Source organism: Oryza brachyantha, chromosome 3 (genome assembly GCF_000231095.2).
Source record: "Oryza brachyantha chromosome 3, ObraRS2, whole genome shotgun sequence".
In the NCBI taxonomy this organism is placed as follows: Eukaryota; Viridiplantae; Streptophyta; class Magnoliopsida; order Poales; family Poaceae; genus Oryza; species Oryza brachyantha.
In genome coordinates this window covers 3,279,774-3,304,853 of record NC_023165.2, presented here as the reverse complement: position 1 = coordinate 3,304,853, position 25,080 = coordinate 3,279,774, and the positions used below count along the sequence as shown (strand labels likewise).

Sequence of the window (25,080 nt, the reverse complement as noted above, 5' to 3'; positions counted from 1 at the left end):
CTACGCAACAAGAGAAATTTTGGCCGAGGAGAAGGAAAATGGGGAGGGAGGGAGGCGGAAACTGTCGAGTTCTTGCGTCGCGCGAGCGAGCGAGCGAGAGACGAACGAGACGCGAGCGCGGTCGGAGCGGATCCAGGTGAAGTGGTCACTTGGGGATTTCGGATCCGACAAGAGCCCGAGACTTGTAACATGGGAATGTTCGGAGTTGACCGGATGTTCCGGGTATTTGATAGCCCAATACCCGTTAATGCACCATGCCATATTCTTCTTTTATCAAATTTCTAAAAGTTTGATAATATAGATTTATCTCGGTCCAACAAAAAGTATCTCGAGGTACCAGTATCTCACGGTACTAAATTATTTTTTACTAATAGATCTAGCTGAGCTAGATGGGTATTGTTCGATCTAACAATCACAAACAATTTGATACCATGAGATATCGGTATTTCGAAATACTTTTGGTTAGACTAGAGCAAATCATATGTTTGTTCAAAATAACAAGAATGATAAGACTGAAGGGGAGTGGTCATGACAAACAACAAGACCTTTCTTCTTCTTGTTTGACAAAAAAAAAAGATTGGAGTGATGCTGGGCAGGAAATGGGGGTAGTTTTTTCACTGGGCCACATGGGAGATTGGGAAGTGTGATAGCAAATCCATTTTGGTTGGCATACTGCAGAAGTACATGTTTGACTTTGGGATGACAAATGAATTTGTGAGAAAATATTTGATTTACGACAAGAGGAACTTAAAAAACATTGCCTTGCTGGCATAGTCTAAACTCTCTTTTCAGAAGAGTTTCGTGTGATTGAAAGAACTCCTCGGCATTACAACCCATACTGGTGTAACTATCGTTTATTACAGTTCCGTTTATAGAACACTTGTACAATTGAACCAAGTATACCACAGTATGAAACGGAAGTGGTCAGTGACATCCAATTACACGCAATTTCTAGTTTTTATGATGATAAAGTTGTCTCCATTGCTTGTAAGTTGTAAGAGCAAAGCTAATGGTTACGCCGATTGTCGGCGAAATGAAGTTGCCACAGAGTCAGCACTAAAACAGCCCATTATAGCTAATAACATAGCCAATAAGTTGATTATAAGAATCTTTGTAGTCTTCTTATAGCCCACTCATATAATGGTTAGCTATTTATCTTTAATGCAGGACATACATGTCTTTCTCACATGGTGTCTTGATTCTTATGCCTGAGCTGGCCATAAGCTTATAGTCAGCTTCTCATCTCTCTCCTCCCTTCTCTCTTCCACATCAGCATTTAGTTGGTTTATAGCCAGCTATTATACTTGCTCTAATGAGCAACATGCAAAGTGAGCTTTAGGAGATTATTTAATTAATTACCACCCGTTTGGGCACTCCAGTAAACATACATGCTCCTCGGGTGGGCTGCTTGCGCCAGCAACGAGTCGGCGACGAAATACTCGCCAACACTTCTTTCTCTCCTCACTTCTCTCTCTTCCTGCTAGGATTTTAATGACATGGGCATCTATTTAGCCTGCTGACTAGGATATATTATACTTGCTCTAATGTACGAAGCCCAACTGAGGCTTCTGCTGAACATTACACTGCAAGTTCTTTAAGGCTTCTGCTGAACATATACACTGAAGGTTCAGAAAGACTAGGTCCCTTGTTGTGAGTCCGGACTGAAAAATCTATTCTCAATAGATGGATATGCTTCAGCGGATTAACAGTAAATGAAAGAAACTAGTCACAATGAGGTGTAATCTCAGGCGATGTGATGAAATCGCTTCAAGGAAAATGACAGTGTTCTCAAAAAAAGGAAAATGGCAGTATCTCTGACCATACAATTAAGCCGCATAAGAACAATAACATTTTCCTATATATCTCGAATGCTTGCATATGGAAAGAATATCTCGACCTTTTATGACTTTGCTAGTAACTAACTATACATTGCCTTGCTGTTTATTACCCTGACAAAAAAATGTCCATCAAATGAATCGATCAAACATGAATTGGGAGTATTTCAAATAGAATGAAATAATGTATTCTAACTACATGAAGTGCAGTTCTTTAAAGCCTTTGGTTATTTTCCTGCTAGTCCACTAGGAATGTGCAGGGCTTCAAGAACCAAAACATGCTACTGGAGCTCCCTTCTGCATCACAAGCCTTTGTGCTGTTCATATCCTTAACACCAAAAGGTGGCCTCTTAGCATCTTTGCTGTTCTCCAGATCCTTACTGGGTGTCACCTTCTCCTAAATAAAAGGCAGTTCTCCCAGTAATTAGATACTGAACACTTCAGCTTACAATGAGATACATATAATTATATAAATGAGAACCAAAAGACTAAAAGCATGAGATGGTCATGTATGCCTTTTATACAGTTGTAACAGTTTTGAGAGTGATTAATGCCACATGTTGATGAGTAATCTACAGAAAAAATGTCTGAATACCCCCCCTATGGAATGTCATGATGATCAATTCAGCAGTAAACAGAAGAGCATGAAGCCATGGACACACAGCAATTTATCATGATAGGAATTCTGGAGGAGTCACCTTCAGTGGCTTCTGGAGTGGTGAACCTGCCATTGACATGCCTCCTGCTTTCACGTTCTTGACACGGTTGACCGAGGGAGATGGAAACCGCTGCGGAGTCGGCGGTGTGGCCTTCACCTCCTTCAACACTGAGGACCTGGGCTTGGCAGCTTCCACCTTCAATCCTATCTTCTTCCCCTTCCTGCACAAACCACCAATTATCAGCACATCTCCAGCAACCATGGCAGCATTCATCTGAATATTAATTTGCATTGCAGTGACAAGGAAATTACACTGGGCTTGGACTCTTTTCTGCCAGTTCTTGCCTTGCCTTCTCCTTGATGGCTTCTTCAGAGGGAACCTGATCGCTAGAGCAATCAACCTTCTTGTCCACCACATCACCCTCATTCCTGCAGAGATCAACATGTCAAGGACCTGAAAGTATTGATGCGAGGACCGGATTTCTGAGTTGCATCAGAGCGAAGAGTGTTACATTGGGTTTGAGCTCAACTCCTCCATGGCCTCTGACGCAGGACGGCTGCCATTGCCAGCGGCCATCCGCTTGAGCTCATTGTAGAAGTCCGATATCTGGCCAAGTATGTCCTTCCCGGAGAAGAGGTTCCTCGCCGAGAGAGTGCTCTTGAGCTGCCTCGGCGCTGCGTTCTTGCTGAGCAGAGCCTCCTTCTCCGCATTGTCCGGCCGCTTCTCCGCGCTGGACTTGATGGCGTCCTTCGCATTCTTGGCCCAGCGTGCCGCGCCGAACGGCGGCCTACTCGCCGGCGCTGGCGGGGGTGGAGTGGCCAGTGCAGGGTCCTGGTTCTCGCCGTCGTCCTGAAACCTCTTCTTGGCCGCAGCCTTCGGCCTCGGCGGCGTGAAGGTGGTGGCGATGCCGCCGCCGGCGACGGCTCCCCGCCTCTTCAGATTGTTGTTTCCATCTCTGAGCAAGAACAGCAAAACAAATAGGGATCAGAACTTGATTACATCGAAGTAGGCGCGCACCGAGCAGCTGAATTGAACTGGAGAACTCCATCAAACGGACCTAAGGTTGGTGTCCCTCTCGCCGAACGGCATCATGGCCGACACTGATCGCAGCAGCTTGCCCTGTTCCAAGGCAAGCAAGTGAGAAACTTGAACCGATCGAAGTTCAGAGAAGGAGAAATCAGCACAAACCTTGGGGCTGGGGCTCAGCTTGAGGAAGTCCTCGGCCGTCTTTGGATGCCGGCAATCTGCAGCGAGCGAAACCAAGAACACAAACGTAAGGCGACGCCGTAGCAAATCGAGAAGGAAAGCCTCTTCTTTTGCGTCAAGAACAGCGAGCAAAATCGGGAAGAACACGAGATCGAAATCCACCCCCAAGGAGAAAAGCAGCTTGGCGGATCAAGAACCGGACGAACCGGTTCTTGAACCCCGCCGTCCACCGAAACCATGGGCCAATCCGGGCAAGGACGGGAGGCGTACCGGGGCGGCAGAACCAGGCCTCGTCGTCGACGGCGGCGGCGGCGGCCTCGGGGTCGGCGAGGTCTGCCCAGCGCGGGGCCTCGATGCCCTCGTAGGCCTCGTCGCGCACGTACCGCGACACCACCCTGCTCCAGTCGATGTCCTTGGGCTCCATCGACTCCATCGCCTCGCCGCCGCACGCAGCACAAGTAGAGCTCTCTCCGCCCCCTCGGCTCGTGCAGGCGCACTGCGCAGTGAGAGAGAGAGAGAGAGACGCACACTGAGCACTGCAGTGGTGGTGGTGGTGGTGGTGGTGGCGGCTCGTCCGCGGCCAGCGCCTCTCGTGAGTAGTGGAGCGCGGCCGGCGAGCCGTTACGTCGTGTTATGACCAGCCGTTGGCTCGCGGGCCATCTTTTCGACCGTTGGGGCTGGGGGTGGCCGGCTCACCGACAGGTGGGGCCCGCTGGATCCGTCGCGCGGTGGCAGCACGTGGAAAGGGTCAAAGCAGAGATGGAACGTTCCGACTAGTGAGAGTATACAGAATCCGAGGAGATGATTAGTGATTGGGGTGTCAAACATTTCTTTCAGCCGCCAGGTATCCTAGTAGGATTGATTAGCATGATAATTTCGTTTTGATTTTATAATGGTGCTAAAGAGTCCCTTTAAAACGTACACATAAAACAACACGGTATTTCCGTACAAATGTATTATATGTATGATTACAAAACTCAGAATAAAAAACATATGAGGGATCCTTTGGAATAAAGAATTTTAGGAGAATTTTGAAGGGTTAGATTTCCCTGGAAAAATATCATATATGGTTCTTTGGAACAAAGGAATGCCTCATCCAAATTTATAAGAAATTTCTTTGGGACGCCTTAAAACATAGGATTTTTGGAGGATTTTTAACATGATGTTCAACCTATTGGCAGATTTTCTTTGTGTCCATCTCTCTTTTAATTCATGTGTTTTCCATGTGCTCTATCCAAACAGTTATTACTATAGTTTTTCTTTATTTTTCTAATCCATAGGATTTGGGTTAACAGGTACTTCAATCTTGCATTTTTTTTCCTATTCTCGTGTTTTGAAAATCTTTTATTAAAGGAGCCATGAATAGTTGTTTAAATAGATAGTAAGGGAAAAGACATAAATTGGACGAGGAAGATAGACTCAAAAGAAAATTCCCAATGGGTTTAAGCTATTGCTACCTATTCTCCAGAATATAGATCCATATGTATGACCATTCCTAAGGAGTTTCATAAGATTTTGGAAGCACAAATCCTTTGTTTCAAAGGACCGAATAGGAATTTTTTCCTATAGGATTAGAATTCTACAAAATTCTTCCTCCAGAAATCCAATGTTTCAAGGGTGGCCTGAAACATCAACCAATTAATTGATCGGACATGGCCGCCGAAAGAATTGGAAAGGGCACACATTCTGCAGAAAGGGAGTAAAGATACAAACATAACATGAACCAGGGAAGAGTTGCAGAAAAAATTCTGAACATGACGAGACCAAGAAATAGAAAAGCCTTCTGTTTGATTTCCATACCAGTAACTTGCAGTCTGTTCACTCAGAAGCCAGAAGCTAGACATAAGGAGTTCCCTAATCATATATCTGACGCCAAATCAACATACATGAATGAAGCTGTCAGTCCGCCTGTCACATTTTTGTTCTCGCTGTCTCGCAACTACCATATTCTAGTCCTCAACATTACCATCGCAGAAATTCATTTGGCTCTACTGGCATCGCGTTCTTCAACAAAAAGGCGACGACGAGTAATAAATGGGCGCACTCAAGTTGACTGAGGCAGTGATGATGTTCTCAACCATAATGGTCGCCCTAGCATGGCTCTACCATGAACAGCAATGTATGACGCATTCAGCCTAGATTAAAACAGAGCATTGCGTGGATTAGAACACATCATCAGTATAATTCACTACAAATTAACGGAGGAAGTGAGGATAACTGGAACTGTACTTGTCAACATCAGGTAAGTTCATTGGATCATACACCTCCTCCTTTTCCATGCCTGGAGTATGACTAACAGCTGTTGATGCCATATCAGTCGCTCCCTCGACCTGGAAAATTGCAATATTGCTATTTCAACAAGAAGCTTAACAGGAAACCGAGTTCAGCAAAATATTGTGTTAACCAATTCTTATTATGCCTAAGGTGAAAAGGAGTTTGTTGTGGTCGAAAGATGCAGATATAACAGTCATTGCTCCCAAGAAGAATTCATGTAAGCATGAAGTTAGGTCTAGAATAAAAACAGCCAGATGCACGTAAGAATGATGTGCACTGTACTAGGCAAAAACACAAACTAATGATGATAGCATGCCAGCGGGAACAAGTCAATGGAGCTCAACATCTTTAAGTGAACATATTCAATGTAATGAACTATATAATTGAAGAAGGCAACATTTCTACTTTTAGAAACATAAATCAGGCATATTCAATGTTCAGGTGTTGGTTTGCAAGAATGAGTGAAAAGTTAAGTAGAATGGATGTGATGTTGAAATCCTTGCCTGCTGCGGGTACTGAGTATATCCTGCATAAGCACTGTATGCATATGATGGGTCCTGAGCATATCCATATGCATCATATCCATAGCCATAATAAGCAGTTGCCCATTGATTAGGATCAGCTTGACTCCAGACAGCTGATTGATCCTGCATGTGGATGTACAAGAATCATTAACCTCAACTTGATGAGATGCCAAAAGATATAGAGAAACAGGAGAAATATCGAACCAGCAAAGAGAATGCATGGAAAATGTGACGAAGAAATCAAACAAGCATGCTTTTATCAGTTATCACATAAGGCTAAACAAGAAGAATATACTGGGAATACAAGCATTTCTATAGATTCTGAGTAATCATTTAGAAAATTCTTCTTTGGAATGCCATATAGTAAAAAAAATTAAAAAAAGCATTATCAATTAAATTGCTTTTAGTGGATTTCAAGATATCTGACTTTAAAGAGATTAGTTGAAAATAAGGTTTGTGAAGTAGAAATTTAATGAGATTACCTGCTTGCTCGCAGGACTCCTGCCCCATGAAAGCCTCACTACTTGTTGGCCAATCGTTGTGCCATGAAGACGTTGTACTGCTTCTTCAGCTGATGCACTGAAACGAACATCACATTTGCATCATTCAAACCAATTTCAATGTTCGCAAAGAGGCCAAGAAATGCTTACCTAATCATCCAATTTTAAATAAAAAAATCCACATGGGACCAAAGGTAATATTTTGTATTTTCGGTTCCTTTCTATTGAGTTACAAATGCAGAGGTAATATTGCACCTGAGTGTCTCCATTAGTTTTGCCTACAAAGTATGCAGATACCTAACAGGCCAAACTGATGCAACGAGTCTCTGCTACAGGCATAAATCATTTGTTTCTTTTCCTATTTTTATACTACAGTTTTTCCCAGGTTATTAAAACCATTTAAGTATTCAGTTCACCTAGCGGCATATGAATTTATGTTTTTCAAAGGTTTTCCTTCAATATAGTTCTTCCCAAATTGTATTGATTTGGGTTGCTATCACTATTGGGCATATCTGTAAAAATGATACAAGGTAGACCAACAATGGTACACATGTTCTGTGATTCTGTCTGTGTGCTTTATCTATCAAATTTAAGGTGACCAGCCACCTGTGATGCCTTAATAATTTGAGCCTCTTAACTAGTAAGAATGTGAATGCTTGATTCTGTAGAATATACAGCACAGAATGTTTTTTCCCTAATTAAAGCACAAGTACCCACCGAGATGCATATTGTACAAATCCACATGCTTTATTGGCTGGAATTTTTACGTATATAAGCTCCCCAAATTGAACGCAGATCTGCCTGAGTTCATCTTCTGTCACATTCAGGTCCAAGTTACCTATAAATATCTGCAAATGCATATCAGGGCAAAATTGCATACTCCGCAGAGCAAATGGCAAGCTAGATGATAAGGATTCTTACAGTGGTGTTTGTAGGATCACTATCTGGCAAAACTGGTTGGGCTTGTGGAACAGCATAACCTGCTGCTGGATACATGGCTACATATTACATAACACAGGTGGTTAAAACAAATTCAAGAAAAACACCACTCTATGGAAATAAATTCTACACATGTGATATATGTTGCATTGTCTTCCAATATAATGAATCACCGCAGAAATGCACTACATCTATGCTATACTTTTATCACTGCTAATAAGAGAAATAATCATCACAAAAACATGATCAATCAATTTTAATGCCCCATAAGCACTATATATGACACAGCAACAAGCAGTACTGAGATAGTGAGTCATATTAAAACCAACATAATAGTGCATTACAGATAAGAATTACCTTTAGCAGTCCCATACTGAAGCTGGGATCCAGTGGTTTTCTTAGGTATTGCAGCACTTATCCTCATAGGTCTTGTTGAGCAATACATACCATTCATTTCTGTCATTGCACGATTCTTTTCATTTTCATCTGCAAACTTTACAAAACCATAACCTTTGGACCTCCCAGTATTTGGATCCGTGACAACCTTAGCCCCTTTAACAGAAGGATAGCTCCCACGGAATGTCTCCTGTAGCAAGTAATCTGTGACATCAGGTGCCAAGTCCCCCACAAAAATTGAATGATCAGGTCCTGCTTCAGGACGCCTCTCACCAGAGCTGAAAGAGGCCCAGTTCAATCTGAATGTATGCTCAGTTCCAGGCATTTGTGTGCCATTATAAGTCTGTAGAACTTTCTCAGCAGCTTCATGAGAAATGAACTCTATGAATCCATAACCCTCTGGAAGGCTTGTTAGCTTGTTGCGTATTATTTTTACAGATTGTAACTGCACTTCCAAATAAACAGTTTTTAGTACTGTTGAGTGCAAAAGGTACTCTTCAATATTCATAGGACAAATGACAGATGGAAATCAAGAGTCAAGATGCTCCAAATATATATCTATATTACATGATATTATCTACTTTATGCCAAATGAAGCCAACGAATCCACCATGGATCATAAATCCAAATATTGCCCAGTTGTTGCGTAATTTATACAGGATATCAAGGCATAAAATTGTGGCAAACTTTATTACAATTAATTAACTTTCTTGCAACAAGCACATGTGCTTGAGAGGAAACTCAGGCATCTAGTAGAAACTCTGAGCAATAGAAGTCCATAGAAACATCTTGCTATTTGTTGCCTATTACAAAATACAGCACCTCCACTGAAACATCTAACACAAAGATAAAGGTACACAGAACATATACTGTTGCCAAAATCGCAGGAAAACAAGTAGTAACAATTAATTTTTTAGATGAAGTAAATTATTACTGCTGCAATGACCAACTTCAACAAACACGACGGAAGCAAATCGCTTCGGCCCTTCACTTAGGAAATGAGGCTTTCCCGGCTTGTTCCACAAACAACCATTTTTTTTCCAATCCACTTATCCACAGGAACAACTGCGCCATTACTTTCAAATAGACCCCCTAATTCCCCTCTTAATTCACGATTTCAAAACCAACCCTAACTCCGTAAGGCCACCCAACCCAGAGAACGGAGGAAAGAAAAAAAAACACCAATCTAGCGTCTAAATAGTAACCCTACTCCAGCGAACGAACAACATCAAGCCATCGGATCAAATTCACCGAGGGGGGGGGGCGAGAGCAGGGTATGGGGCATGTAAACCTACCTCGCCGGTGTGGGCGAAGCAGTTGTAGAGGTAGTTCTCGTCGGCCCAGTACTGGAGGTCGCCGATCCAGAGCGTCCTGACCTCCTCCAGGCTGGTCGGCTGGTGGTACGGCGCCGCCGCCATCGAGCGGCCGTTTCCTGGCGCCGGCGGGGCGGCCGCTTGGTCGGAGGCGGAGGCGGCGAGGAGGTCGGTCGGTCGGTCGAGTGAGACCTCTGGGCTGGGCGGGCCTCTTCTTCTTCTTTTCTTGTTCTTTTTTACGTTTAATCTGAATATTTTTTATGTGATTTTAGGCCTCCCTGGGCCCAAACGTGAAGTGGGTCCTATTTCATAGATGATATTGATGAATGCGAGTATATGAAATGTTATTGTACAAAGAATTTTATTTAAAAAATATCATAATCGTTACAGTTTCATCCATCTCGTGCCATTACATACATGGTTCATTGGACAATACTTAACCAATGATGATATTTTTTTAGATAAAATCGTTTGTGTGATGATATTTTATATAACTCGCAGTCGTTGTTGATATTTTTTAAATTAGATGCTTATCAATGGTATTTTTTAGATTTTCTCCAGAATAAACTGCTTCCTCCATTTTCAAACGGCTCGAAATACTAATTTTTCTTCGTAACTGGGCAGAAACTTGTAATTTATTATTGTTGATAAAGTTCAAAAGGTGCCGTCAACAATGTGTTGTTTTTCTTGCAAAGAAAAAGGGAGAGAAGTTCTAATCCACCAAAACACGTCAAAGAAGTTTTGGGATCAATCAGCAGTATGCCTGCATCAAAGTTCTGCATTGCACTTATATCTCTCTATCAAATTCTCTACCCGCGTCTGAAGCACATCAACTAGGGAACGAGGATTCTCACAAAAGGTGTTTCTCCTCACACAGCTGAATATGGCTCCTTTTTTTGGAATAAGGGATTTTCAAAGGATTCCAATCATGTAGGATTATTTCCTATGTATGCCATTGGTTTGGTGGATTTGGTTGTAAAATTTCATAGGAATATTTTTCTTTCGCTTTTTGGAGAATTTCAAGTTTGAGCTCAAACCTCATGGTTGAAATTTTTGAAGCCCAAGACACCACATCTGTATCTCTTCCTCTTTACTCTAATGATATTTTTGTCTCTAAAATTTCTATGAACTTCTTGTGGAGTATCCAAAAGATTTCAATTCCTATATGATTTCATATGGCATAACATTCTTTTACTGCATATTCATATTACTATGTTTTTCACTTCCTGCATTGCAAAGGAACCAAAAGTGTTCTACTCGGCAACAGGCAAATTCAGGAAATCAGGCAGAACAAGGAACAGCGTACTCAACTGGCATGACAACGAAAGAAAGCTCAGAATTATAATCGTAAATATCATGGGAAAAGAAGGGGCCATAACAGGCTAAAGCAGGGGGTGTAACAAATGAATTTTTTTCTGTCCACAAAATCTTAATTGAATTCAAATAACACAGACTAGTGCATGCTCTTTGCAGTGGACAAAAACACCTCGCAAGCGCGCATGATCCAGCATGCTTTTCATCTAGCACAGGGTTACAGTTCACATTCGAACTCTACAGCCTACGGCAAACCTCAGCACAGGTTCCAACATCAACTACATCTGATTATAACCTATATTTGCGATATGATTCTAATACACAAACCTAGAGAGGAAGGGGAAAGCTGCCTTCAAGCAGAAATCATTCATCCATTGAAGCACGGTATGGGCTGAGTGTCTGGGAGCAAGACCATTTTGGCAGCCATGACTCATTGCCTCTTGGGCTCATCACCAGGAACTTCAGCAAAGCAAACAGGGCAAACCTACAGAGGCAATTTGTATTCCATTAAGTGAAAGAAGAAGGTGGTGAAACGAGAAGATATGTATCGTTTCAATTCCAAACTGCTGACCTTGTTTATGCTAAGCCATCTTGTGACACAACTGGCATGGTATACATGCTTGCAGGGAAGTGTCATCTGCAGATTCCCTCTCCTGTACTCCATTTGGCAAATTACGCACCTGTTACCAGAAAAGGAAGTCCAACAAGTTTAGCTTCATATGTATTACTTTCTTGCAACTACTTCCATGCTCTACACCAAAGATGCAATATCATACAATTATTCATGAAGACAGAACTAATACCACATCCTTATAGGGGTAAAGACAATTAAATAGGCAAGAAGTGGTAAGAAATATTTTATCAAGATCTAACCTTTCACGGCGTGTTTTCCTCCTCGAAAAGAAACCACATTTGTACTTTGTGACTGGAAGTAGTGAAATGTGTTCTTGGGAGAGACCACGGCTTTGGGTCCCAACTGCCTCACCCAAATCCAACAATTCCTGCCAATAGGAACTGTTTAGCACCAAGAACCACGGATAATCAAATGAGAAAAAGAAATATACAACATTTGCACCCCTATTGATGAAATAAAATGAGATGATTTCCTATATTATGATCAGGAAAAATGCAATACGAACATTGAAGCCTTACTAGTTTCATGAAAAGAAGAAATGTAGTACAGGTAACTAAGGGTGTGACAAGCAGGAACCAGGAAGTACTCTAAACTAAATATATAAAAAAGACCAGCACACGATCATTCAATTGATAACATATTCATCAATCAAGTTATGAAGCCAAGTCTATAGATTTTGAGGAGACAAGAAGAATGCAATCTGGCTTATTTGGCTTTGGCAATTCATTTGCCTCAAATCTAGCTGTGAAAGTGGCGATGCTTATATCACTCTTATAATCTTATCTTGAGTTACAGAGGAAATCAGCAACAGTGGACATAGACAGTGGGAGTTCATTTTTAGTCATCAATCATACATACATTCAACAGGGCCAAAAAGTACAAAAAACAAATTCTGTTCACAGATCAAATATAGAATCAATTAGTCCAGATAGTTACCAACTGTGACATTGAATTGTATAATCAGGCGAACTCAGAAATGGCTAATAAATAGCCTCAGAGACAATTAACATTTGTTCCAAGTGCCCCAAGTGAACCCACACAAAGAAACGGTAATTAACATTTTGCAGTTAGAATAAGGCAGTAGATTAAATGAAAATGCAAATTGAAACAGCATCCATTTTAACAAGTGTCTTAGTCCTGGAAGCATGCAAATCAAAATCATATCCATTGGCCAATCAAAACGCATAGTATAGTCTCTGAAGCATTTTACCAATCTAGCCCAAGCTGTATGTGTAAATCAGACGATAAATCAAGAAGATGCACGTTTGAATTGTTGATGTTACATGAAACAGCCTTAAGGACATGGTGCAAGCTAAGTCATTAACCTCATATGTCATATTGTCAGGATCAATGTTGTCTTGCCAAATGACCTGCAAGTATAACAGTAATGCCTTTCAGTGAATTGATTGGAGGCATGAGCCCACAACAAATCTCAACACAACAGGTAAGTGACATCAGAGAACACATGCTAAAAAAATTACAGCAATCATGTCTAATTACCTTTGGGATGATTGAGATTTAAACTTTGTGGCAAGAAAACGAGAGATTCAAACTTTGCATTTTATACATGAAATCAAATAACAATATTCTATAGCATGTAGATGTGGATGCAAATTTTATAACGACTATTTTATAGCATATAATATAGAGTGAAACAAATAAAGTTAGGACTTGGGAGAAGATAAGCATGCTTGAAATACTCAAGTACCTGGGGACTGCTTGAATTTTGGTGTACTTGTTGTTGAATGCCTGCAAGTGAAAGCAAAATCAGTCATCCAACATAAAGTTCAGTCCAGGTACTTGACGACAAGGATCAAATTTTATAAATGTTCAATGACCATTCAAGTGCCAACTAAATGCATACAGTTTCTTTGACACATAATATAGACAGCTCTTCGGACTTTTTGATGTATATGCTTCCAATGGGAAAAAAAACCAGTTATTGGATGGTTTCAATTGTAACAAGGGATCCAGCAATAATCTTACAGTACAATAACCAAGCTGTTCAAACAACCCATGAGTGTACAATGAAATAACAATCAAGGAGCAAAAACAGTATGGCAAAAGCACTAAAAACTCATTACACTTAACTTTTCTCATCCTTTTTTTTGTGAGAATCTACTTAGCTCTGTGTTTTTAAGTGTTACTGTGTTACCCCAGAATTCAGTCATACAATACCAAACTACAAATGATCATACACTAACAAAGATTTCTTGTCACATGACAAGTGACCAAAGGTAGAAATGATGTCTTGCTTCTGTCAACAGAAAAAACTGTTTTTCTTCACTATATAACCATTAATATGTGCTTGTTGGCCATCTTGGTAAGGAAAGGCTAATGAGAGTAATATTTTGTAATTTGATTTAGATGTAACCAACCATAATGTAAAACACTGGAACAAATGAGTAGCGACATTTACTGAATGTGTCATTTTGTCTTGAGTTGCAAAGAACGATAACTTTATTGCTTGACAAGACTAGACTAGAGTTTATTGAAAATTAAAAGGTAAGAAGCATGTAGAATTATTTCACTCCATAAGTTTCCACTGTAGACCCAAGGCCAAGACACAATGAATATGCCTTAACTGATTCTAAGCCCTTATTAGCCACAGACAGTCATGTAGCTGATTCCTATTAGTAATAAATATTTGAAAAATGATGCACCCACCAGTGTTCTTTTTTTATGACTAGGATTCACTAGAAGTGATCATGGATTGCGAACTTGCACTTACATTCCTCAGTAGTAGAGCTTGCACTTGCAGGAGGAGTTTCTCCACCCTGCAAGACTACATTGGGGGACTCAGTGTTGTTAACAGGTGTTGTATTATCCCAGATTCTGCGTCCACCATCTGCCCTATGCATGTAATCATTCATGTCATAAACATGTCCATAACTGTAATAATTTCCTGCACCAGAATATCCATACTTATACGAGTTTGTATGCATCATTGCCCAGTATGGATTAGCCTGCACATTATCAGCAAATAAGAGTAAATAAACATATAATGGTAGCAGATCAGAGGTTAAAGTTATTACTGAAACCATTTTATTCATTCTGAATAAATTTTAAGCTTATTTGCTTTTGTGAGTTATGTGAATAGTGAGGTATCAGGAAAAGTTATGGGAAAAATACTCTTCATCCAGCAATAATCAACGCTTGAAATCCAAAATGAAATTCACCAAAAGAATTTTGAAACAAGCAAAAATTATTTGCAATGCAGCTGGAGATATGTAAAGGTCTTTTACCCAGGACACAAGTCACTTAATCTTCCATGGAAAATATGCATCTCAAGATAAACAAAGGCTACAGTCGGGTGGAATCAACTAGCTGTCAAGATCTACTCAGAATAATAGCAGCTTTGTTTTTGGCACCTGATCATGGAAGGCATCTGCAATAGCAAAATCAGCATGAGCATATGTGAGGCCCTCAAAGAAATCCATGAAGCTCTCGGTGATGGTGTATGGAAATCCAGTATTTATGTAGTGCAGCTCCATCTGCCGACTCCCGTTCATTCCTTCCGATGGATCATGAACCTAAAGAAATTAAGCCACAAAAAAAATCAGAAACAAGAAATGTCTACTCCAAATTTCGGCAATCCCCAAATCATACGGTTTTAAACACTTCGCAAATCATACGTTTTCTAGAGCTGTCAGCACATGATCAAATGACTGATACATCCAAGGATTTTCCCTTTCTTGCAAAAGTTTATATTTGCATATTACTATTTGAATTGAATAAAAAAAAGTACTAATGAACAAATAAGATGTTGTACAGTACTACTACTGAACACATAAGGAGTAGAAGTTTACGGATCTTCTCGTTACACATTACTAAAAATGTAAAATGCCATAGATCAGTCATTATTGCACGGTTACTTTGGCAGCACAGCTTGCAGAGGTGAAATTCGCATTGATATCATAACAACCAAACAATCAAAAATACCGTAAAATGATCTAGCAGAAGCAGTCCTATCGCCTCAACTGCCACTGCCGCATATTTCATCACATCGCCAAAAACCACCAGGCCGTTCCACGAATCAATGCGCCATCCAGTCGAAAACAATGTTGAGAGATGTCCCTAACTTTAGAATCGTAGGGAGGCGAGGAAACCTTAAGAAAAAAACAATTTGACGCTATACACAAAAGCCTCCGGAATTCAGTCCGCCTTCCCAGCAAGCAACCAGAGCAAATCCAGAAGGCCAGAGGAACTCTCTGCGGGATCGCGAATGCATCACCAGATCACCCACATTCGCAGACCCCAGCGCATAAAAAATGCCTCGAGACGCCCCCCAAATGGCGCAGCAGAAGATCGAGCCGCACAGGAAAAATAACCCCCCGAACAAAACAAAACAAAAACAAAAACAGAAGAACTCGATCGAACAGCAAATGCAGCGGCAGATCACCTCACCCCCGACCGCGACGCGCCCCCCCACCCAAGCCCCCACTCCACCCCACCCACGCACGCCACACGCGCACTCACGCTGCCACGCGGGCGCGCGCGCGCCCACTCACCCAAAAACGGGACCGCGAGGGCGCACCGAATCGGACGTCGTCGATCCCGCCCCAGCCGGAGGAGCAGCCCCCACCGCCGAAGGCAATGCCTCGCTTCGCGGGCGGCGGTGGCCGCCGCGAGGGTGGTGGGGCGTGGTGGCGGTGGCGGAGAGAAGAGGTGGAGGGGAGAAGGGAGGGAGGGGAGGACGACGAGATCTTCTGTGGCTCGCGTGCTGTCGTCCTCTTGTCCGCCCGGCTCGTCCCTATCCCTCCCCCGCTTTATACCCCCGCCTCCCCCCCGAGGCGCAGTGTCGCCTTCTCGCTCGCTCGCCGCCTTCTCGTCGCCGCGCGAGATATCGCGGCGGCGGCGGCAGAGAAGAGGGAGGAGGAATCTGGCGTTGGATTTCTTCCTCCTGGCTCGTTGGACTGATCCGGCCCTCCGTCCCCCACTCGCTTGCCAGCGTGTCACTCTCGCTTCCGTGGCTTTTTGTGTGTCATGTGGGTTTGCTTGACGCTAAGTACGGGGACATTATGGTAGATTTTTGCTTTCGGTTAGAGTACAACTAACTGCCGGCTATAAATTGTTTACGGTGAATTTAATAATCAATTTATAACATAGTCATGTATTGCACAATTAATATCCGGTCTCACATATCATAAGTACATGTGTCTTCAAGTCCGTGTTGTAGCTAGCTACAAATTTATAGCCCGCTGCTCTACTCTCTCCTAAGCATGATTGAGACTTCGAGTCAATATGAGTAGATTTGTACCACTACTTTTAATATAGGTGGTGGGCTGTGTTTGTGGTTTCTTTTATTTTCATCTTGTTTCAGTACTGTACCATTTTACAGATACCCATAAACTATAATGATTCGTTAGGATGTTAGGCAAAAAATTTTATAATTTTCTCGATCTTCTAACATGATAAATTAAGAGTCAATCTTGTATGTCTAAAGGGCATTTTGGACATTTATTACAAATGCATAGGATCCCAGGGTATATTGTAGAGAAAACTGCTAACCGAGGGTATATTTTAGAACTCAACAAAGTCAATGGCAAATCATTAAATCGATACAAACTCAATGGTATGGAGTAGATTTTCTCTTCGATGAATGGCTTGGCTTATGGTGTGTTTGTAGAGAAGGCATGGTATTGTTAAGAATTTATTTTATGGTCTTTGAGAAAGAAGGTAAATGAATATATCAAATTTTCATTGTAAAACTTAATACATTTATATACTTTTACGTTATAAATTATGATATTTTTGGTACCGCTCAATTACCAAGGACAGTAAAATTGTCAAGTTATTAATATTTTCAAAATTAACCCCATTTTCGGATTTTCCTTACCTCTACCCATAATGCAACACTGATATTTGAATACTCTTTTGAATAAATTCACTATTCATACAAAAATAAATAAAATATATTGCGTTCTTTTACCACGGATTATTCATCGACTTTTGTTCGTGCGTTTCACAAACTTCTAAATGGTATATATTTTATGAAAATATTTTTATAAAAAGTCTATTTTCTAATCTTTCCAGGATAGATTTTTAATTTTATCGTTTATACTATTACTGGCTATTAAAAAAACCAGATATTTTTCCATTAACCAAGAGAATACCAGCCCCAGTGAGATATATACTACATCTGTTATTTAATACAAGAAATTCTAAAAAAATCCGGTCTATCACTTATCCAGATTATTCATTAAAATCTCTTAAGTTCTATAACGGATGGAGTAATATCCAGCAAGCTAGGGGAAAAAAAGCTGAGCTGAAATGAAACGAATAGGATGTGCATCACAGTCTGTACAGGGCCTGCATATGCGACAGCTTTAACCACTACCACTAGTGGCAAAGTACGGGAGGGAATAAAAAGGAGACTACTGTACCCCACAAAGCCAGTCGATGATAATTACCAAATCATGGAATTCATTACTGCAGTAATTAACACCATAAAAACTAATGCGCAGGTACAGGCTTTTATGTGGGCTTAAAGTACACTGATGGATGCGATTCCGAAGGGTACTTCGGTGATTTTGTGCGGGGATAAGCTGGGCTATGTATCGCGAGAAGAAGAAGAAGAGGAGATCGATCGATCGGTGAGAGAGAGAGAGAGGGAGCTGTTCGTCTGTGCGGGTGTGGGACAAACGGGGCCCTGCAGTTGAGCAGGCCAACTGCTCTCGCTGTCTTCCAGGCAAGCTTGTCCAGGATATGAGAAAGTTTGTAAGCCAGCTACCGGCTCCAATTCATGTATATTTAATTTATACAATAGTTATCTATAAAATATTAAATATTAGGACGTAATCCTATATCTCATATTCACACTGTATCTTAGAGTCCGTATGCAGCTGGCTACAAATTAATAGTCCAACTCTCTTCTCTCTCCCCTCTTATCTCTTTAAAATATGATTATAGTTGGCTTATAGCCTGCTATTGTACCTGCCCTACTACTGCCCTCAATTTTGCCCAGATCTTAATCACATTTTGCAGGCACCCAGCAATTAGAGCAGTACAATAGTAACAGGCTATAAGCCAAGCATATTTTAGAGCAAAGCTAATAATACAGCCAACAAGGCATCGTTCCCAAGTGACAATCCACTGAAACTTTTTCATCGTTTTCCGTGCGCACGCTTTTCGAACTGCTATATGGGGTATTTTTTCAAAAAAAATTATATGAAAGTTATTTAAAAATCAAATTAATCTATTTTTCAAGTTTGCAAAAAATAATACTAAATTAATCATATATTAATGGCTTTCCTCGTTTTACGTGTTTATTTGACTACTGGCTAGTATCACTTGCACACGGTGCCTAAGACTTCTTAGAGAAGGTACAATAGCAGGCTATAAGCCAGCTATAAGCATATTTCAAAGAGATAAGAGAGGATAAAGAAGAGAGGTGGACTACTAATTTGTAGCCAGCTACACACGGGCTCCAAGACAAAATCTGTGTATGACATGTGGGACCGTGTATTGATGTTTTGTAGGTAACTATTGTATGAATTGACTATTAGATTTATTATAGATGAATTGGAGCTAGTAGTTAACTATAATATTGAACTTGCTCTTATAGTCTTCTCTTAGCCTACCTATATAGTAGTTAGCTCTTCATCATTAGGACCCACATGTCACTCTCACAGAGATTTTTGGTTCTTGTGCCCGAGCTGGCTACAAGCTTACAACCTGCTTACATACTTTCTCATCCCCTCTCTCCTTCTGTCCTCCACATAAACATCTCCACTAAACATTTAGCCAGCGTATAACCTGCTATTATACTTGCTCTTAAAGAGATAAGAGGGAAGAGAGAAGAGATGTGGACTACTAATTTATAGCCAGCTGCACACGAGTTCCAAGACAAAATGTATGTATGATATGTGGGACCATGTAGTGATGTTTTGTAGATAACTATTGTATAAATTGGCTATTAGATTGACTATATATGAATTGGAGCTAGTAGTTGGCTGTACTATTGAACATGTTCTTACCATCTCCTTGGTGCTCATTTTTAGAAAAAATGAAATGATATATTTATAAATAAATAATAATTTATGAATAAAACTTTTATATACACATGTTCTTAACATTTTTAAAATAAGCTAAAGAATAAACTACGATAAATTTATACGTACGTGTTCTTAGCAATTTAAAAGTAAAGGTAAAGAATAAACTACGATAAAAAAACCGTAAAATCGAATCTAAATTTAAACCTAAAAATTTAAATTTTGGTTTATAACTATAAACGGGAGTAGAAAGATGAGGTGGTTACTCTCGGTAAGATATCAATGAACAGTAGCATCTGTATCTCTCTGTACGGTATGTTGGGAAGTATTACGTTTGTTCCAAAAATAAGTGCATTTTTTAAATTTAAATTTAAAATAAAAGATTCTACTTATTTTTGCAATGGGAAAAATACTATGCACACAATATGAACTAGATTTATAAACTTGGAATATATTCCGAGTTTATAAATCTGTGAAGTTGCAGGTGGTGTGGCATTCTCGTGTTAACAAAAAATCTGATCTCCACTTAATAATATACGACGTATCAGCTTCGAACCTCAACCTTACTCTTGGAATAGACTTCTTCGTATTGCCAAAAACTCTAAAATTGATATCATACAAAAGTATTGTCAATTATGAATATAACTGTACTATATATGGCTGACACAAAAAAAAACATATTATCTATGTTCTAAAATAAATAAAAGTTCATTCTATATTATTAGCTCAATTATTATTCTAAATTTAATGTATTGATCTTACGGAAGATGAAGCCTTATGTTTTCAAACAGGGAGAGTGCTTACACGCACTGGTCATTGTTTACTTGTTGATTTCTATGAAAACGCCGTGCGTACAAATTTAACGTACGATTATCGTACGATCAAACATAGACTTTGAGCAGCGTGAATGGAGCAGCGGTATCACCGTTTCTTCGTAACTCCATCGAACAACGGTGTTGCCGTTACTTCCTAACTCCATCGTGCAGAAACGTCGTGTGTATAGTGCCGCTCGATTTCTATATTCACATTCAACGCTTAAACTTTAAATTGAATTGGGTTTGATTATGTGGTTGTCTCACTCTATTTGATTTTTGTAACAATGCCTTTTAAACCACGAATAATACAAATTTTAAATTCTCATCTATCAATTGTTTTTGATAAATTCGATAATTTTTCAATGCCCACCAACCATGAGAGTGGTGTTATTGGTTGCATGCAAGACCTCGGTTCTAAAACATAATTATTGCTAGATTGTTTAACATAGACTAAGATGATGTCAAAAAATTTAGTTTAGTCACTTCAGTAATTAAATTTTAAATTTTGAATTAATTAGATTTTTTTCATATGAATGACTCAGTCACTCAGAAGTCATTGAAAACGATTGAAGTACAGAAATACATATATTTTAAAATAAAATGAATAACCAGAAATTCGTGACATGTGAACAAGGAGTGGACATACAATGCCGGGACAATTTGAGATGACCCTTCGTATGCTGCCTCTTAGAGCAAGTATAATAGCAGGCTATAAGTCGGCTAAATGTTGATGAGGAAGAGAGAGGGGAGGAGAGAGAGGAGAAGCGGACTGTAAGTTTATAGCCAACTCAGGCATAAGAACCAAGACACTCTGTGAGAGAGACATGTGGATTCTGCATTAAAGATGAAGAGCTAACCACTATATAAGTGGGCTATAAAAAGACTACAAAAGTCTTATTGCCAGTTTGTTGGCTATATTATTAGCCTTGCTCTCAAGGAAATGATCCCCATCAGCAGCCATAACCAGCCACGTGTCGTGTCCTGGTTGGCCGGTGCACCCTCCGATGCCTGAAAACAACGTGCTCCAAACAGCTTGCTACTATAAATTACAAACAAACCAGTTGCTACTATTTTTATCGAAAAGTCTGCTAAATTAACCCCGCAAGCAACAGTCAGATTCGGATAAAGCGAAAGGCGACGGACGGACACACAAACCCTGCTCCTGCCTCCGCTCGTACCCACCAGCACCCTCTCGCTGCAGGTGGGGCCCACGGGAGCCTCGGGCCCACCTGCAGGCACGGGGCGCGGCTAGGCTTTCCGGTGCGGGAAGGACGCTTGGGCTGTACGCAAGGCGGGAAACGGTGGGGATGGGGCAGAGGAGGCCGCCGCGGGGGCCCACGCAGCGGTCGCCGGCGTGACGCTTGGAATTCCCCCCTTTCCCTACGGCGGATGACAGGTGGGGACACGGGAGGATCGGATGCGGCCCGCGGCCCCGCTGGTTGCCCCGCCCGCTTTTGTCTCCCTCTCCCCGTCCCGGCCCGCGCCCTTTTCCTGCTTTCGCGCCGAAAAGCGTGCGTGGGAGAAGGGACTAGTAGAGTCTATGTGTGGAGGAGGAAGGCGAAGCCCCGCGCGTCCCACGTGGACCCGGTCTATGGACCCTCGAGGGCGTAGCAGGAAGGAATCCGCTGCTGCTGATGGGCTGGGCTGGGCTTGGCTACTGGATTACTCCCTGCTAGGAATAAGTCCACCAAAGGTCCCCCAACTTACCATGGAGTTTTTAAATCATCCCTAAACCGCAATACCAGAAATATTGGACCTCAAACTTTCAAATCCCGTTTAAAATAGGTCCTATGGCAGTATGAAAGAGTGGCTTCGCTGATGTGGCATTGACCTAGGTCTGTTCATGCTGACTAAGCGTTTAGATGGCAAAAAAAATAATATGGGCTCACACGTCATCCTCATTTCTGATCTCTACCGTATCTCTCTCCTGGTGAAGAGAGGACGGCGCCCACCAGTAACGGCAGCGAGGTTGTCGGCAACCGGCGATTGGGAAGGCGAAACGACGGCGGTGGCTGAGCGCGGCATGCTTGTCGTGCTGGCCGACTGCCCGCATCGACCACCACACATCGACGCCGGCCTGTCCGCTACCGTCGCCGCCCCCGCGCAGATCTATCGCCAGCCATGTCGGACACGTCGATCTCTAGCTTCTGGTATAACGTGATGTCCCACGGCGACGACATCTCGTCATCCTTGTCCCCGCTGGCGCGAGCTACCGCGGCGGCGCCACCTGAAGAGGACGAGCGCCAGGGCCGCAAGGAGGACGACGAGGGCGAAGAGCATCACCGTGCGGCGTGGCGCGCCTTGAGCTCGCGCTCGTTGGCGTCGCTGGAGCACTGCCTTTATTCCTATTACAAGCTTCACACATGTATACAGGCTAAAATACAACATCCACACTGCCATGCAAGTTAAGAAACCTCAACAAATTTGCCTCTTTATCATTTGTGTATTGTGGATAACTTTAGAAAGAACCGTTTAACACACTTAGAAAAGGTGGAAAATTGGATTTACTCTGAATTATACCTAGAATCATGAAATATACGTGAACATTCACATGCTACTCCTTAGAAACAATCAAATGATTAATGCATCGTCAAAACATTAGCTTTTAATATGCAGATACATGTTTATCTTTTCTGAAGTGACAAATATTAACCAAACGGTCATGTGTGCCAGCATTTTTCCTCCTTAGGAACCTGAAGAACACAAAAGGAGCATGGAGGAAAGGTAAGAAATAGCTAACACACTGATTAATGGTATGTTGAGTGGATTATTCCACGGTTCTAACATGAGACGATCACATCTTTTGGTGGGTACCCTATTCCTTGTGTTTCAAATATAGGGGATGATGTGTTGTGAACCCACTCATTTTGACAAAGCATCCCCAACTGTAGATTATGTGCCTCTCAGTCTGAGTTCTAGATTTCTTAAAAGAACAGAACATCTCGTCACCGGCCATGTCAGACACACCTAGCTTCTGGTATGGTACATTGTGATGTCCCACGGCGACGACATCTTGCCGTCCTTGTCCCCGCTGGTGCCCGAGCTGCCGCACCGGCGCCACCTGAAGAGGACGAGCGTCGTGGTCACAAGGAGGACGACGAGGGCAGAGAGCGTCACCACCATCGCGACACGGGCGGCGTGGCGCGCCTCGAGCTAGCGCTCACTGGCGTCGCCGGAGCGCTGCGAGAGGCACAACGTGGGTTGCCCTCGGTGAGGTTGCTACACCAGGCGAGCTCCGGCGGGACCGTGCCAGGGAGCTTGTTGACGCTGAGTTGCAGCGACGACAGGTTGCCGAACGATGCCAAGATGTGGCCGGTGAGCCCGTTGAGCGACAGGTCGACGATGGCGAGCGTGCCGCATGATCCGAGCTCCGATGGGTTGACACTGACGAGCTGGTTCCACCCTCCAGTGTGCCATCGCGGGCGCCTCAGCCCGAGAGAGAAACTGAGAAAAGAGGAAGGGAGGGAAAGGGAGAAAAAGAAGGGAAGAGAAAAATAAAATAAACTGACATGTGGAGCTCACCAGACGTCACGTCAGCAAAATCAGTCAAAAGAATGAGTCAATACTGCTGAGGGACTTTTTTTAGACGGATTATACAAGTTTAGGGATATACATTTCTGGTATTCCGGTTAAGAGACGAAAAACAAACTCAGCTATAAGTTCAGGGACCTTTGGTGGACTTATTCCCTCCCTGCTCCTACTCCGTCCGGCCCAATAGGCTTTCTGCCAGTTTTTAGCCGGCCCACGAAATGTTATAGTACCGCCAGCCACCCCCCGTGCAGCAGCAGGTTTCTACGAGAGGAGCTTGGCAGCAACCACCTCCGTTGCAGCAGCACTCTGCCTATGGTGCAAAATCACTTTGTTTGCATCAGCAATTTAAAAAGAACGACACATTCGGTTGCAAAGGTTTTACAAATATTTCCAATGGATACACCAAAGCTTGATAGGGCTGGCCTATTTAGTGTTCTGTAGCTTGTTTGACCTGGATCAGATTATCTTGTCTGTAAATGGTTCACACATTGGCAACTGGATCAGGTTTTCTTCTGCCTGGCCTGGAACGGCCTAACTCCATTCCAAGTCTATAGGATTATTAAGCAAAGCCGTAAGAGGCCCATCTTCGTTTAAGGAGGACACGAAACCGCGTAAGTACTTTATGTCATTTAGAAACTTAATGTTACCTCTGCAAAAAGCCACACATTCCTTCCTTCCTGCCATTCCACTCTTTGCTGCAGCTCCCCTATATAAACACCATCTCAACCTCTCAAATCCTCACACACTTACACATAAACAAGTCCAGCTAATCATAGAATTAGCCAGCTAGCTAGAGCTAGCTAGTATTAGCTACTACTATCTCTGGTCGCAATGAAGTCGTCGTCCCTTGCCGCCGCCCTCATCGTCGTCGTGGCGGCCGTCGTCGTCGTCGCAGTTTCGGCGTCGGAGTTCAAGCAGACGCCGGTGGCCGACATGCCGGCCGACCCGCGGCCACGGGGCCCGCTTCTGGGGCGCTTCGCCGTGCTGGTGTACAGCCTGAACCGGAACAGGGAGCTGACGTACGCCGGCGTGTCCCTCGTCGACCAGAGCCCCGACAAGGGCGGCGTGAGGTACCGGATGGTGGTCACCGCGGCGGACGCCGGCGGCGCCGCCGCGTCGTACCGGGCCGTGGTGTGGGGGGTCCCC

At 42.4% G+C, this 25,080-nt stretch overlaps 3 protein-coding genes across 5 annotated transcripts; all 3 read right to left on the bottom strand.

Moving 5' to 3' along the window:
- Positions 1 to 1,837: 1,837 nt before the first annotated feature.
- Positions 1,838 to 4,302, bottom strand: LOC102704401 (serine/arginine repetitive matrix protein 1). Its single transcript, XM_006649421.3, has 7 exons — positions 3,971 to 4,302; positions 3,683 to 3,738; positions 3,552 to 3,613; positions 3,006 to 3,449; positions 2,806 to 2,922; positions 2,534 to 2,714; positions 1,838 to 2,232 (listed from the first exon to the last, which is right to left on the bottom strand). Exons 1-7 carry the CDS (start codon positions 4,131 to 4,133, stop codon positions 2,074 to 2,076), a joined length of 1,182 nt encoding a protein of 393 aa, XP_006649484.1. The 5' UTR covers positions 4,134 to 4,302; the 3' UTR covers positions 1,838 to 2,073.
- A 739-nt stretch (positions 4,303 to 5,041) lies between these two features.
- Positions 5,042 to 9,887, bottom strand: LOC102704127 (polyadenylate-binding protein RBP47B'). Its single transcript, XM_006649420.3, has 8 exons — positions 9,629 to 9,887; positions 8,295 to 8,778; positions 7,920 to 7,996; positions 7,716 to 7,846; positions 6,981 to 7,077; positions 6,478 to 6,621; positions 5,930 to 6,030; positions 5,042 to 5,835 (listed from the first exon to the last, which is right to left on the bottom strand). Exons 1-8 carry the CDS (start codon positions 9,749 to 9,751, stop codon positions 5,745 to 5,747), a joined length of 1,248 nt encoding a protein of 415 aa, XP_006649483.1. The 5' UTR covers positions 9,752 to 9,887; the 3' UTR covers positions 5,042 to 5,744.
- A 1,151-nt stretch (positions 9,888 to 11,038) lies between these two features.
- On the bottom strand, positions 11,039 to 16,358 carry LOC102703847 (E3 ubiquitin-protein ligase BIG BROTHER). 3 transcript variants are annotated; one of them, XM_040522523.1, is made up of 8 exons: positions 16,106 to 16,358; positions 14,966 to 15,127; positions 14,326 to 14,560; positions 13,303 to 13,343; positions 12,920 to 12,964; positions 11,834 to 11,961; positions 11,532 to 11,640; positions 11,039 to 11,444 (listed from the first exon to the last, which is right to left on the bottom strand). In XM_040522523.1, the coding sequence occupies exons 2-8, from the start codon at positions 15,104 to 15,106 to the stop codon at positions 11,391 to 11,393; spliced, it is 753 nt and encodes a 250-aa protein (XP_040378457.1). In that variant the 5' UTR covers positions 15,107 to 15,127; positions 16,106 to 16,358; the 3' UTR covers positions 11,039 to 11,390. The 3 variants fall into 3 exon arrangements, with proteins under 3 accessions (XP_040378457.1, XP_040378458.1, XP_006649482.2); XM_040522524.1 differs by having other exon boundaries at positions 16,132 to 16,331; XM_006649419.3 differs by lacking the exon at positions 16,106 to 16,358 and adding an exon at positions 15,537 to 15,948.
- Positions 16,359 to 25,080: the final 8,722 nt, after the last annotated feature.